The sequence below is a fragment of the Rhodnius prolixus genome, unplaced genomic scaffold (genome assembly GCF_049639745.1).
Source record: "Rhodnius prolixus isolate KJV_2025 unplaced genomic scaffold, Rpr scaffold_8, whole genome shotgun sequence".
Taxonomy (NCBI): Eukaryota; Metazoa; Arthropoda; class Insecta; order Hemiptera; family Reduviidae; genus Rhodnius; species Rhodnius prolixus.
This window is the reverse complement of record NW_027411593.1, coordinates 33721633-33736127: the sequence shown is the minus strand read 5'-3', so window position 1 is coordinate 33736127 and position 14495 is coordinate 33721633. Positions and strand designations below refer to the sequence as shown.

The window sequence follows — 14495 nt, the reverse complement described above, 5'->3', positions numbered from 1 at the left end:
AATCAAGAGGTTGAACTGCCTCATTCTAAGTCTTATAATTCTTCGTACAGCATGGCAGTTAATTTTCAGTGGAAGAAGATATAAGACATCCGGCTAGTAACGCTTTTTTTCCTTCCCAACTAACTTAATGTTTTACTATAAAAGCTACCCACATCACTTAATATCATTTTAAACATTTATGATGTCTTCATCGGAAAAACACAAAAAACGGCAATTTTACTGCTTGCCGCTAAAAATTCTCTCGTAGGCGCATCAAGCTGACTTCATTATATTACTGTTTACACAAACAAGTATGTCTGCTTAAAGCAGGACATTTTTTCCATGCATATGAAGAGAGGATAATCTCCAGACAATGTATACTTTAAGGCACACGTATCTTTCAGAATAATGCTTTAATACTCCAGGAGAGATAATAGTAAGAATGCAATAAAAAGTAAAATACATATCTGTCAGTAGTTCCCTTCTTTCAATTGAAAGTAAAATGGATGAATTTACAATAATGTTAATTTGAAGAGTTGGATTCATCTAAAGAACATTTCATAATTTTGCAGATAATGTGGTATATTAGAGTTGTTGCAAATATATCCGCTTAACATGGGCAGCACTAGAAGCATTTTCGTAAGCAGTTTTAAAAGGTGTTTGTACGATTGTCATGTACAAACTATAAAACCAGATATTTATGTAATTTATATAGATTCTTGATGGTCTTTTATTCCCTTTTGATTTTACATGTAGAACTCAAGTTTTGTTGGATGCAAAATAAATAAACAATTTTTCTTATAATTGAAAAGATAAGCGTAGATAGTGCACTTGCAATGGACTCCCAAGCGGGTTCACTGGACTCAAGAGGCAAGCTGCCTGCCACTAGATTTTCTCTTCATAGCAACTTCTACAGTTCACTGTCCGGAGCGGACTGTTTATTGTTAGTGGTGGCCAGCAGAGTTCTTAAAAGGTTTTGCTTAGAAAATGTGGTTATAATTATATTATTATAATTACCCCCTAAGTGTCGACGCGTACTAATTTTAAACAAAAATTGTCAAATTTAGCATAGTTCCGTGTTACCATCAGAACCCATTAAGAAAGCACTTTACGAGTTGGAACATCGGAGCTGAATCTTTAAGTTAGCAATTAAGTCATTTAAAATTCTTAAAGAACAGCATTATCCATCAAACCACTGTTCTTAATAAATTATTATTCAATTAAGGATTCAAAATTGGCGAGGAATCTGTCAAATAAAAACAACAACTCATTTTGCCACATAGGCAAAAAGACGAGTTGCTGTTTTTATTTGACCGATTCCTTGCCGATTTTGAATCCTTAATTGAATAATTTACGGACACGAAACCTATATATTCAATTATTATTTATCAAATTTTATAATTGTTAGATTTGTATAATATTTGACAAGATTGAATAAAAGGAAACAAGTGCAATCTATTGATGACTAAGAACTTCTTCAGTAAATAGAGTTATCACAATTCCTCTTCTCCTCGGTTCAATCATATGCAAGAACTATTTTTTGAAACATCATCAGCGCCGATTATTAAGAAATAGACCTCATCGCTGTTTTTCAGCTTGCCAATCAACGTGAAGCTCTAAAATAACGACGTATAAACTTTTATAAACTAAGTAGTAGAAATTTTATAAGAAAAAAAATGTTTATTTGCCAAACAGATTATTTCTGCTTTACAAAAATTATCTTTATTGCTAAAACCAGGGTGAAAGCTTATTCGACCACATGGTCACATGCAATATGCAATATTATTGCATCAATTCAACAACACACTAATCAACTTAGTAATTATATTATTAATGTTCAACCTTTGGACAAGCACACATTTTATGTATGTGTGTCGTTTGAAAAGTCCGTGCAAAGTCAGAGAGATAGCACTACTGGCGCGTATCGAGGTTATGTTTAGTTAGTAGCATCTCTTGGAAGAACACACACCAAGTTTCAGCCAGATCGGTCTATTTCTTTGTGTTTGGCATTCGTTTGAATCGAGGAAGTCGAGTGATTTTCAAAAAATGGAAGAAAAAGAATTTCGTGTGTTGATTTAACACTATTTTATGAAAGGCAAAACGCCTCAGGAGACTAAAGAGAAGCTTGATAAACATTATGGTGACTCTGCACCTTCGATTAGAACAGTTTATAAGTGGTTTCAAAATTTTCGGAGTGGCCATATGGGCACAAGTGACGCTGAACGTTCTGGACGCCCTGTTGAGGTTACTACTCCAGAAATCATTGATAAAATCCATGATATGGTGATGGATGACAGAAGAGTGAAGGTGTGTGAGATTGCTAGTGCTGTGGGCATCTCGAATGAACGGGTACATAATATTTTGCATTAACATTTGGACATGACAAAGCTGTCCGCAAGATGGGTGCCGCGATTGCTCACGCTTGACCAAAAACGAAATCGTGTGAAGTGTTGCACGGACGGTTTGCAGCTGTTCCAGAAGAATCCGCAGGACTTTAAGCGTCGTTTCGTCACTGTGGATGAAACATGGATACATCACTACACTCCTGAGACCAAAGAACAATCTAAACAATGGGTTACCAAGGGGGAATCTGCGCCAAAAAAGGCGAAGACCGTTCCTTCGGCCGGAAAGATTATGGCGACTGTCTTTTGGGATTCGCAAGGAATAATCCTCATCGACTATCTGGAAAAGGGTAAAACTATTACAGGTGCATATTATTCATCGTTATTGGACCGTTTGAAAACCGAGCTGCAAGAAAAACGCCCACGATTGGCCCACAAAAAAGTCCTTTTCCATCACGACAACGCACCAGCTAACACCTCAGCAGTTGTAGTCACAAAATTAATGGAAATAGGGTTCCAACTCGTTTCACATCCCCCCTATTCTCCAGACTTGGCTCCCTCGGACTACTATTTGTTCCCCAATATGAAGAAATGGCTGGCGGGAAAAAGATTTTATTCAAACGAGGAGGTGATTGCAGAAACGAATGGCTATTTTTCAGACTTGGACAAATCCTATTATTCGGAAGGGATCAACAACTAGAGCAGCGTTGGACGAAGTGTATAAGCCTAAAAGAAGACTATGTTGAAAAATAAAAAAGGTTTACCCCAAAAAATTAAGTAGTTTTTATTTTTGCACGGACTTTTCAAACGACCCTCGTATGTGTGGCACTTTTTCAATCTGTTAGAATAAGAATGTTTAGTTCAGTGGTTCCCAACCTTTTTATGACCAGGGACCATTTTAATATTTTTGTTGTTAGCAGGGACCACAAGGTTCAATATCACAGTAAACTACTTTTAGATTTTAAATATAAACTTCAATTAACATTGTGATTATGTTTTCAGTAATATTAATGTGCTTTTTGAGTTTTGTATTTTCTTAACAAGGATGGGTAATCGTGGGATTGATATTGTTTAAAGAGAGATGCACATCATCATTTGCTTTTAGTCAACTCCTAGTCTTGTTTTTAGGCGCTCTACGCTCGTTCGAAGTTCCACTCACCACGCCGTCGCCTCACACGCGGCCGCATGTCAAATAAATATATTACTATTTTAAAAATGTTAAGTGTTTCGCGGACCATAGTTTAGTTCTTGCTGACCACTGGTTTAGTACGAAATACGTTAATTATAATTGAAGTATATTTTTCCCTTAGTTAATATTAACCAAGGTAATGAAAGAGAAGTGATGTTAGATTTGGATTTTCAAATCTTTCTCAAGTTACACATTCACTCAAAGTCTAATTTATAAAAACCACATTTCGTGATTCCAGGTGAAAATTTAGTAACAGGAGATCTGCTTGTTGACAACACACCTCCAGATAAGAGGGAATAGTAAAAATTAAAAAGGAGCTCAGACTAGAAGAAACTTTATAATATAGAGTATGCTCTGTTTTTAAATAATATTAACCATTGGTTAGAGCAATTCAGTTTTCATTTAAAAAAACAAAAAAACGGATCCTCAGTAAGCAGTAGAGTGAAATGAGCAAAATAATAGTAGAATGTATTATTTGAAACTCGTATTTATACGCTTACTATTCATTTGCCTTTAAGGTTGTAAAAACAAAAAAAATGTATAAAGAGAACAGCTTGTAAAAAATATTTAATATAATAAAATATTATCACAACAAAAGGCACAAAATAACACAGTTAAACTTTACAATAGCCACATTAATTATTTTGTTAGGTACCACATATATATATAGAGAATTTTATATATATATAATAATAATATCCCTCTTTAATATTTAATATAAAATATATAAATTTGCTTACATTTAAGCACCTACAACTGACCGCAATAGGTACTATCTATGTAGGAAGAATCATTATGAAACGAACTTACAGCGAAAGCTTCTCAAGTTTCAATTTGGATGCAAGCAGCCTGAAAAAAAAGAAGAAATACTATATGTATTAAACGATTAAAAGAAATACAAATATTTTGAATATACAGCAGTGTAATAAATGTCTCGATAACCGCAACAGGATATTATTTCTGCTTTTAAATAATCTAGGAAAATATGATATTATTCTCAACGTTGTCCTTAATGTGTAGAATTATTCCCATTATCCACTCCCAAAACTGTGACCTATAAAACTCTTAGCGTCACTTTTAATTTTTCTTATTATTTGTTTTACGATCGAGTGAAATTTTCAAAATGAGTTTTAATTAAATGAAAATACATATTTTGAAGTCCCTGCAAAAATGGTTTTTACCTCTTGGGCGAAAACCGATACTAGTAAGTTTTCGAACATAATTAATGGGTATTATTAAATAAAAAAAAAATCTATTTTTAAAAAATATTGCTGTAATGAAGTAAGAATTGATGAAATTTTACTTCCGATTGATGTGATTTGAACCAGAACCCAAAATTTTAATCGCAAATCTCCCGCATGTCACCTGAAAACGTTATGCTTCAACAGTATAAGCGAAATGATGATACAGATGTCGTAACTATACTTTGCGATAGCCACGCGGAGATTCCGAGTTCGAATCCAGCTGCCGGCCCTGTATACAAAATATACTTTTTATTTTTTGTTCTAGGGGCTTCTTACAGCTACGTTAATTAACTGCTGGTGCACGTAACAGGAGAACACTGTCTAAAGTCTTAAGGTAAAAAAATTAATAAAAAAATATGTTGAACCATTAAGAGTTGCAAATAAACAATTTTAAATTATACTTTTTATTAAGGAACGATTATTTTATTTTCTTTAAAGTCGGTCATCGACTAAGAGACGCCCAGTGCCTTATATAAGTGATCTCTCCATTACAGCCATCACTGGATAGTTAAGGAATGAATGTCAACACTTTTAACTAACAAATTTATCTGGCAAATTTTATTAGTTTAAAAAGCACGCAATTCCTACTATTTTATCAGCATTTAAAAATTTTCTAATTCTTTTGACATTAATTTTTCACAAATCTTTAGGTTTAGGCATTCAAAAATTACAATTGAACCATGTTTAATGTTTGCTGAAGCAGTAAAATTCTACTGGTCTGTGGAATGATTAAAAAAATAGTGAGCTATTTGATAATTTAACATAAAAAAATCAAAATAAAAGGTCTTGCAAATATTTTGAATTCATTCAATAAAAATGTTATCATATATATTTAAATTATGAAACACGTAAAAAGCAAACGTTGGATAAACGCGCATTCAGAACTTCTACACATGGAAATGAATAAAAAAATACTGTCACAGGAAGGATATTTAAAATAACAATTACAAAAAAAAAATGTTTATGAGAACTACGTGCCTTTATGACGATTAATGTGCTGTACATTTATTCACCTAAATTTATAAAAGTGCTACACAAATTAAAAAATATAATAAAATGAAAGATGATAAGTTTTCTTAACAACAATAATACAAATCTAAAGTGGCTGTCAGTCAAACGATGATATTCAGTGAGAATTTTTGACAACCATTTTTACACTATACGATAGTTATATTATACTTAAAGTAGTGTTAAAAAATTATTAGACAAAGCGCGATTAATCTGTATTGATGGTTTGCAGTTAAAAAAAAAAAAAAAATATTAGCATAATTTGGCCCTGTGGAGATCAACATCAAGAATTTTTTAAGAACTCGAAACAATTTTAAAATTTGATGCGGTAATTCCGGGATATACTTGTAGATCTTCTGATTTCTCAAAAGGAAAAGACCAACCATTCTTTACAAACATTAGCATTCCTAAAATACCTAATAATACTTCCACTAATCTCCAATATGGACGCCCGAAGCGTATGCAAAAGAGTTAATACGTGCAACTCTTCATGATAAAATTGATGACTTTTAGAACCGATTTTCCTTATAAATCGGCGGATAACTACACGCAGTGAACCTAAAGCAACGATGAAATAATTATAAACTTACTAAATAAGTACATTAAGTTGGCCACTAATGGATGGTGCTAAACTTCTAAACAGTAGTACAAATTAATATTTAATCCCAGAAATTAACCTCACAGATCTCAATAACAATCAAATTTTATAATTATGTTAAAAGATTCAATAAAATTGCTTCAGGAAGACAAATTTGGAATTACCTTAACTAAATACATAAATTTGACACATATACACATAAAAATTTAAAAAATTAATTCTGAATCATGAGAACAAGATCAGCATATAACTTGTATTTTTTACCAAACAGACCCTGAAACTGAATTATACTTTATCAGAAAGCGATAATATTTCTCTAAACAATAAAATATATAAAATCGTATCTACAGGCTGACCTCAGATAACCCTATATAACGTAAACGCCTTGACGCCATCATTTTGTTTCACCACAACTAAAAAGTACATTAAGATAGTAAAATTTCTGTTGTACTCATATTGTTGGCGGCCCTGTAAGTAGTGACAGTGCTGATTTTTTATTTCGAGTTTTCACAGTAAATGCATAGTTTAAGGTATTCTGAGTTCGGAAAAGTGGTTTTAACAACTTGGGACCAATAGTGTGACATTAAAATTTTGGACAAAATCGGTAAACCAAAATCAACCAATACTTTCAAGTAATGAGGAAATAATGACCTACTTTTCAGGCATTTTTTTTGCCAAATAAAATTTTATAATTTGTATCGCAAAATATAAGCGATATTCTTCATATAATGAAAGTACTTGCATTTAATTAGTATTTAAATTATGTTCTTTACTATTTATATTTAGGATTGAAATAGCGAGGATTCGGTCAAAATAAAAACCAACTCTGCCTTTTCGCCAACGCTCCGACAAATTTATTATTGTCTTCCTCAAGGTCTGGATATTACAAATAAATGATGCAACAATGAGACCATTGAAACACAGGAATAAAAATAACATCTTACTAAAAAACTGTAAGGAATGATTTCAATTAAATATTTAGAACTTAGTGGTTATGTGAATTGGTTGAGTTAAAGAAAAATATTAAGAACCACAGGAATGGAGTACAGGTATATCCAAATATAACATGACTTAAATGGAGAAATTCGGCATTGACTAGAAAGTGATGAGGCATCATTTCTTACAGTTTCTCAATAAGATGTTTTTTTATTTTTATTTCTGTAATTGTTGTGATATTTATTTGCAATATCTAGGCCCTGAGAAAGACAATAAATTTGCCGAAACGTTGACAAAAAAGACTGAGTTTTTTTTATTTTTTATTTTGACCAAATCCTCGCTATTTCTAAAGTAATAATTAAAAATGTAAGTAATTTTTATCAATGTTGCAACTAAACGTGCAAATATATTTTTCAAATGATGGCGATTTGCAATAGATTGTATAACAATGACAAAATAAATGAATATATTAAATTATAATGAATAATTTGGTATGTATAAGTTAAGCACAATTTAGTAATGATAATAGATATTTGAATTGCTGATTCCTTCTCAAAATTGTTCATTTACAAGAAAAATTCGTGCTTAAATAAAGCCAATTAAATATTTAAACTTAAATAAATATAATTGCGCAACATAATTGCGTCAGTTGTGAATACTGATTACCTAAGCTAAGTTGATTAAATTATTGGAAACATGATGACTGTGAGCCTGTATGGTAAAACGTTCTTACAACTAAACCGGAAAATTTTAAGGAGACCTTATACACATCAAAAGCTGTTTTTAATTGCCAAGGTTTTTCTTTCTAAAAGTTAGTGAATAAAATTTGTATAAATAGAAACTGATTTAGCATATTACTTATGCAAATGGTACCGTATTGGTACCAGTTCGTTCAGGTAAGTACTTTTAGTTCATGTATAACTCCTGAAGCAGCCTAATTGAGTTATCTCACCTAATGGGATCCGAATGCAGCAATTAAGGCTATCTTTTCGCTTTAACTAACGAAAAAGAAATGATAGAATTTTTAAATAAATGTTCTCTGAGTACAAAAACCAATAACAACGCATACTCTAAATGTAAACTTTATTACTATCGTTTATTCTAATTAACAGAAAGTGTTTTTTGCATTCTCTGTTATAATTATAAACTTATAAGATTTTTAACTTACAACTCGCAAGTTGAAAAATAATTCATTTCACTTGCCTTTTTTTTTTTTTACTTTGGATAACCTTCTGTTTGCAATTGCATTAAATACTCATGGAAATGGCTGCCAAGTAAGAAGGGTAATTTGGTCGAAGAACAGTGAAAGTTAACAATTTTATGCGCACTGCGCGGAACGAGTAGTATTAAGTATATCGAATTCAAACAGAAAGTAAAATAATCAGAATTAATTCTTCGATTCATTTTCTTCTTTTTTGCATAATTTTGAACTTAGAAAATTATCGTAATATATTTAGAGCTGAAATTAAAAAAAAAAAAAAATACATGCACAGTGAAACCAAACCTAAAGCTTTTAAAAAGTAAGCAATATTTCCCATAAAGCCTCATGCTTATAACATCAAGAACAAAAAAAATTACACTTTATATAACATGTCAATAGAAGAAAATAAATATGGGTGGAAAACCGCACCTCTATGAAATATCATCTACCAATTCAGCTGTTCAATTATGCCCCACATTGCAGGATTTATGATTCTATGACTTTTCCGTCTTTGTTCAGCAACTTTAACTATAGTTGAAGAAAACACATAAGAATTGTACAATTTCACAAAAAAAAAGAAAAATTTTATCAAATTTTTAAATTTACGTAATAAGAACATTGTGAACCTTTTTTTATTTATGACTACAATCAAATTTGAACTTTCAGTTTTCATAATTTCTTTACATAATTCAAGAAATATGAAATAATAAAAAAAGCGAGGTAATGCAGTAACTGACAAACAGAAAACAAAAGAATAGTATGGAAAAGAACGAAAAGCAGAGAGTATAATATTAAGTAGACGAGTTTTTTAAAAAATATTTTCTTGAAAGTAACTTTGTGATAAGAATAAATAAATAAAATGATAATAATTTTTCTTATACCTCAAAATGTCTCATATCTTCATCATGAATATCACCCAGATCATCCTCATTTAGAAGCATTTCTCTATTTCCATAACGCTGACTGCAACAAAATAAAAAGAGAAATTAATGTAAACTGACTTTACAATAATTGAATACAAACTGAATCTGAATTATCGTTAACATGACTTTTACTTTTGGCAATTATTACAATTAATTAGGAAACCGGAAAGCCTCGATGTTAAAGTTAAATAAAAATTGAAAATGTGGTTAGGTCCACAGTGTTGACTAACATCTTTCAATTTACCTATCTTAGCATGCATGTTTTTAGGATCTCCTACCTTCTTTGGTCTTTCATCCATAATCAAAGTTTGATTAATCAGTTTACTTTTTAATTACCACTTCAATTTAATGAAAATTGTTGACTAGTTACGAGAAATTAACGATAAATTCTAATATGAAACACTTTTTCTAAAAGCAAATTATTACAAAAATATTTCTTCAAAAGTGAAATTATTATTATTTTCTCAAATAATTTAGCTGGAATGGAATACCGATGATTCTATATCGTAGATCATATATATAATCTCCCAATTTTTTCAAGAAAGTTTGGGAATTCTCCCCCAATCCCCTCAAACAAAGATCATTTTCCAGATTATAGTAAAGAAACTGTTGAATCACTGTAAAAATGTTTCAAATAAAAATGATACATCTACTTGTATGAAATAATTACTGTTTAGGCGGTAATTAGCGCTCCTTGTGGCGCTTTCTTATTTCCCGCAAACGTTTTTGTTAGAAAAGTGTTTATGCCTAATAAGGATTAAGATGGTCCAAGGTAAAGAAAAATAACTATAATTACCACTTAAAATAAATGCCACTACGATATTTTATTTTAATCTGCCTAATGCAGCAACAAGGTACATACAAAGTTTAATCTATGAATTTGTTATTTATTATGCTACAAATAGTATGAATTTAAATTTTTATTTCATTTATTCTATTCAATGTGTTATTTATTCTATTCAATTCTGCTGTTTTGATTATTATTTACATTATATTATTTTATTTTGTTGTAAAATAAATTCTAAATACTCAAAAGTGGCTGTAACAATTACTCTAGTATACAGAAAAAAAAAAAATTGAGACTTTTTCGAAATAAAAATTAAAAAATGTATTCTGTAAAATCGCATTTGATTAATCGATTATCTTATAACTCGATTTCTAAAAATGTTTTAAATATTCTTCTAAGTGTATATACGCGTATCAAATAGATATGAAGCACTTTAGAGGTTAGTTTGTACAACAGTTACGGCAAACCAACAAAAAATCCATTTTCTAAGGAAAACGTTTCGAAATAAAAGTATATTGTGCTTCTCTTAAAATAATCTCATGCTTCAATTGTCCAACATAAGGACAGGTAGAGAAAGAGATGAAGTAGCCCATCAGCATAACTTGCTTACTAAAATCTAGCCCTCAGATATTAGAAGGTTGCATGTAATAAATATACTTGAACTTGACGTGCAGAAACCATCATTAAATGTAAAATACCTTGAGAAAATTTGAATAATCTTAATTATTTCCTAAGTACATTATAGCATTATATGGAGATTAAACGAGATATGGTAAGAATGAGTCAACAGTCCAGAAATACTACCGCGCAATGCCTGTGAACTGTTAAGAAATACGGTGTTTTATTTATTTATTTAGCATACTATTGTATTTAAAAAAAACCCTCATTAATTCCCAACAATACTGATTGCGTAACTAGCAAAATATGAAATATTGAAGCTATAAATTTCCCTCACTTATAAATTCTTATATCTGTTTTTTCTAGAAATTTTCTCTTTCTAGTGGCTTTTTACTGACCAATGGTGGACAATGTTGTCTAACGAAAGAACACTGTCGAGAGGCCGACAGTGCACTAAAAAAAAAATCTGGCACTAATAACATCAAATGTTGACGCGCCTTAAATACAAAATATAAAAATAAATAACAATGCAAACTCTTGTTGAAAGTTATGTTAATTAAAACATTTTCTTCTTTTATTTTATTTTATTTTTATTTTTTTGACCTTTAAGAAATTACATTTATTGCAATAAAAAATTTATCGAAACCGGAAAACATTAGGGGCATAGTGATGTATTTATAGAAAGCGATTACAAAATATTTTCTTTTAATGAATGTTTACTTTTACGTTGAAGAATTTTGTTTAAAAATAATAATAAATAAATTTCTCTCTGCCTTATTTTGAAAAACACGGAACATTAAAACTGAAAACAATTTATGAGTTGTGAAAATTATTATAATATATATATTTATATGTTATTAATATATATTAAATTCTATTAAAATAGAACCACTGGGGTAGATTAAATTCAAACAAGGTGTTAATATTCAAACTTGCTTATCATATCTTATCCATTATGTAATAAAACAAATCCCAATTTTCAAAACGATTTACCAATAGCATAGTTTACATCGGTTATATTCTGTAGGGAGAAGTACTGCGATCGTGTTATATTTTCGAAACCGAGTGAAAAGAAGAGTTTTTATGAAGTTCTTAATCTCTTTTTATGCGTGCATGAATGTATTGTTCGTTTTTAGAAGTGACGTCACGCTTCCTTGAACAGAAATAATTTGATTACAGTGAATATGTATAATATTAAACCCAACTATCTTGGTAACACAAAATTTTAAGTTTAAATGCACTTTTAATTACGCTTGTGCCATAAAAGAAAGAAGAGTGGAGCATCCACACCAGATTTTTGGTTTACTTCTCTTGGACCTTAAGAAAAGTACTGTGATCATGCGGATTTTCGAGTTTTAGTTCTAATTTGAAATACTTGTTTTGGAGAGCTTTTTTATTGCAAAAAATGTTTTAGAAATCACTCTTGTATGCGTTTTTTTTCAATTGGTTCGAATAAACTCTCTTTTGTGAGTAAATACTGAACAGGAATATAGAAAATTATAGAAGCTCCATTTTATTATTAACATATTTTCATTTGTCACAACTTAGGCTATTGGTAAATATCAGCAAAATGGTCACTTAAGTACAAAAAGCTTTGCAGTTTTCTTGAAAAAGGATCCATTGATTTACTTAAAACGCTAAATTCATACTAAATATAAGTAGTTTAATAACTTTTTTATAATTTCAAAACGATTTTCAAGAAAAATTAATTATATGGCAGTTTTGGAAGCGTTGTTGTTGTTGGAGGCTTGTTTCTAATGTACTGTCTCTGGTACAATGCGCCATAGTTTAAGACTAAGGTGTAAACAAAATTCTTAATTTAGTAGTAGACTCTATGTGATGCGTTACGAATAGTTCTACAGACTTTTAAATTTGTGTGGACTAACTACTCAAGTACACAATTGAAGTTGAAAGGAATACGATACAAGGCTTTTCGCTAATAGAGTTTACTCAAAGTCATCATTAAATATATAATTTGTATAGTATTTTATCTTATATTCTTTTGTTTAAAAATATGATTGTGAAAATGTATATTATAACATACTGAAGGAAAGACGACTTCGCAGATCATTTTAAAGTGCTATTTCAGTATTGATAAAAAATTAATATGTCGCTAAAATTTGTGGTCTACTGAAAATCACATGTTGGGAAGCGAGTCCCTTCGATTTTTAAAGTGAAAATGTAACTCAATAATGAATTTTCAAGAAGTTTTGACTTATAACTGCATAAATTGTATAAACAGAAAGCCAGGTGTGTTTGATTTTTTTATTTGAACAAGAAAAGTTACGCATCACTTTAATAAAATAAATGAATTATTTATCATTATTGTTTTGAACTTAAATTATTATATTTCAAAATAAATAAATAAAATATTTACTTACTTTGAAATCTTCTTCCATAACATTAATGAAACGTACGCCACAGCACCTAGGGCAACACATATTCCAGCAGCGATTCCTGCTGCCTTGGTGGATCGCAATTTTCTTGAATTTGAATCATTTTTTTGCACATTACTCGCATCACTTGGGGCTGTAATATTTTCTGCTTTAACGCCTTTCTGATCAACCACACTTTTATGGATTTTACTATGATCAACCGAAGTTGAATTTGACTGATGGAATGATGATTGCGAACTTAAATTTTTGTTTACATTACTGTAATTGTTAGTCTTTATTTCATCCACATCTAAACCGCCAGTATATAAATGAGTCTTATCAGTCATGGAAGCGACTTCAGAATTTTCTGTGGTAGAACTAACATTAATATGTTCTTTAGTAGAATTTAATGGTATATTTGTAGATACAACTTTTTTTAATGAATTATCTTCTTTTTTAGGACTTTCAAGTAGTGAGCAATCTATCTTTGTTTTTGTTCCATCTGCTAAGGTCTTGGTGCAAGTTTTGGCTGTATTTATGCTGGTAGAATGAGGAGTTGGATTGTCCAGAGGTACAACATGTAGATGTGAATAATTTAATGTTTCTGGCGTTATGGAGACGCAAATATCTGCAATATTATGTAATTAAAATATAACAAAGACAGTCGCATCGCTTTCGAGATAATAATGTAATTAAAAAATGACTCACCAAAAATAAGTAATCCTGTGAAAACTACAAAGCTAATTTTTTTAATAAATTTTTCACTCCAACTAAACATTTCTAAGTTTTTCAAAGAAATCCACTCCAGAAACATAGGACGTCATTACAATGATTTTTTTTCCGTAAATATTTGAGATAAAGAGTTGATATCACATGCAAGAGAGGCACTTTAGAATAAGCTCATACTATTAAACTTATATTCTCATTAGAAAGAACTAACCAATCATATGAATAAAGAGCAATTCCGTCATAGTAGTCAAACCTACCATAAAAAATGTTGACATGCCACAAGCATTCTTCCACAACTCCATTAAAACTAGTGATGGGCTATTTGAGCAGACTCGGTCCTCTGGAACGAATCTTATGGTGGAACGAGTTGATTCAAATCCCTATTTTTAAAAAAAGTGATTCTGCCCAAAAAATTAAGGCAAATTAAAATAAAAATAATTATTACTGAAGTTACTTAGATGTTACACTGAAATACAATTTTTAACTGACTCGAGGCTATCAATGACTTGAGGAGTCACTGACATATTCTAACTTGTAAAAACAATCCACACCAGAATAAAAAACCT

At 30.5% G+C, this 14495-nt stretch overlaps 1 protein-coding gene across 2 annotated transcripts; it reads right to left on the bottom strand.

Moving 5' to 3' along the window:
- Positions 1–4051: 4051 nt before the first annotated feature.
- Positions 4052–14263, bottom strand: LOC141451265 (uncharacterized). 2 transcript variants are annotated; one of them, XR_012456644.1, is made up of 5 exons: positions 13909–14263; positions 13207–13828; positions 9379–9460; positions 8927–9025; positions 4052–4359 (listed from the first exon to the last, which is right to left on the bottom strand). XR_012456644.1 is itself a non-coding variant. In XM_074122525.1 (4 exons), exons 1-4 carry the CDS (start codon positions 14012–14014, stop codon positions 4333–4335), a joined length of 837 nt encoding a protein of 278 aa, XP_073978626.1. In that variant the 5' UTR covers positions 14015–14262; the 3' UTR covers positions 4052–4332. The 2 variants fall into 2 exon arrangements, 1 of the variants encoding a protein (XP_073978626.1); XM_074122525.1 differs by lacking the exon at positions 8927–9025 and having other exon boundaries at positions 13909–14262.
- Positions 14264–14495: the final 232 nt, after the last annotated feature.

Bases quoted from the DNA above. Each gene is read 5' to 3' on its own strand.
- LOC141451265 (XM_074122525.1), bottom strand. From the start codon at position 14,014: ATGTTTCTGGAGTGGATTTCTTTGAAAAACTTAGAAATGTTTAGTTGG. The intron at 9,461-13,206 runs GTAAGTAAATAT...ATTTTGTTGCAG, and splicing joins TTATGGAAGAAGATTTCAAA to TCAGCGTTATGGAAATAGAG. The intron at 4,360-9,378 runs GTATAAGAAAAA...CTTTTTTTTCAG, and splicing joins AAGATATGAGACATTTTGAG to GCTGCTTGCATCCAAATTGA.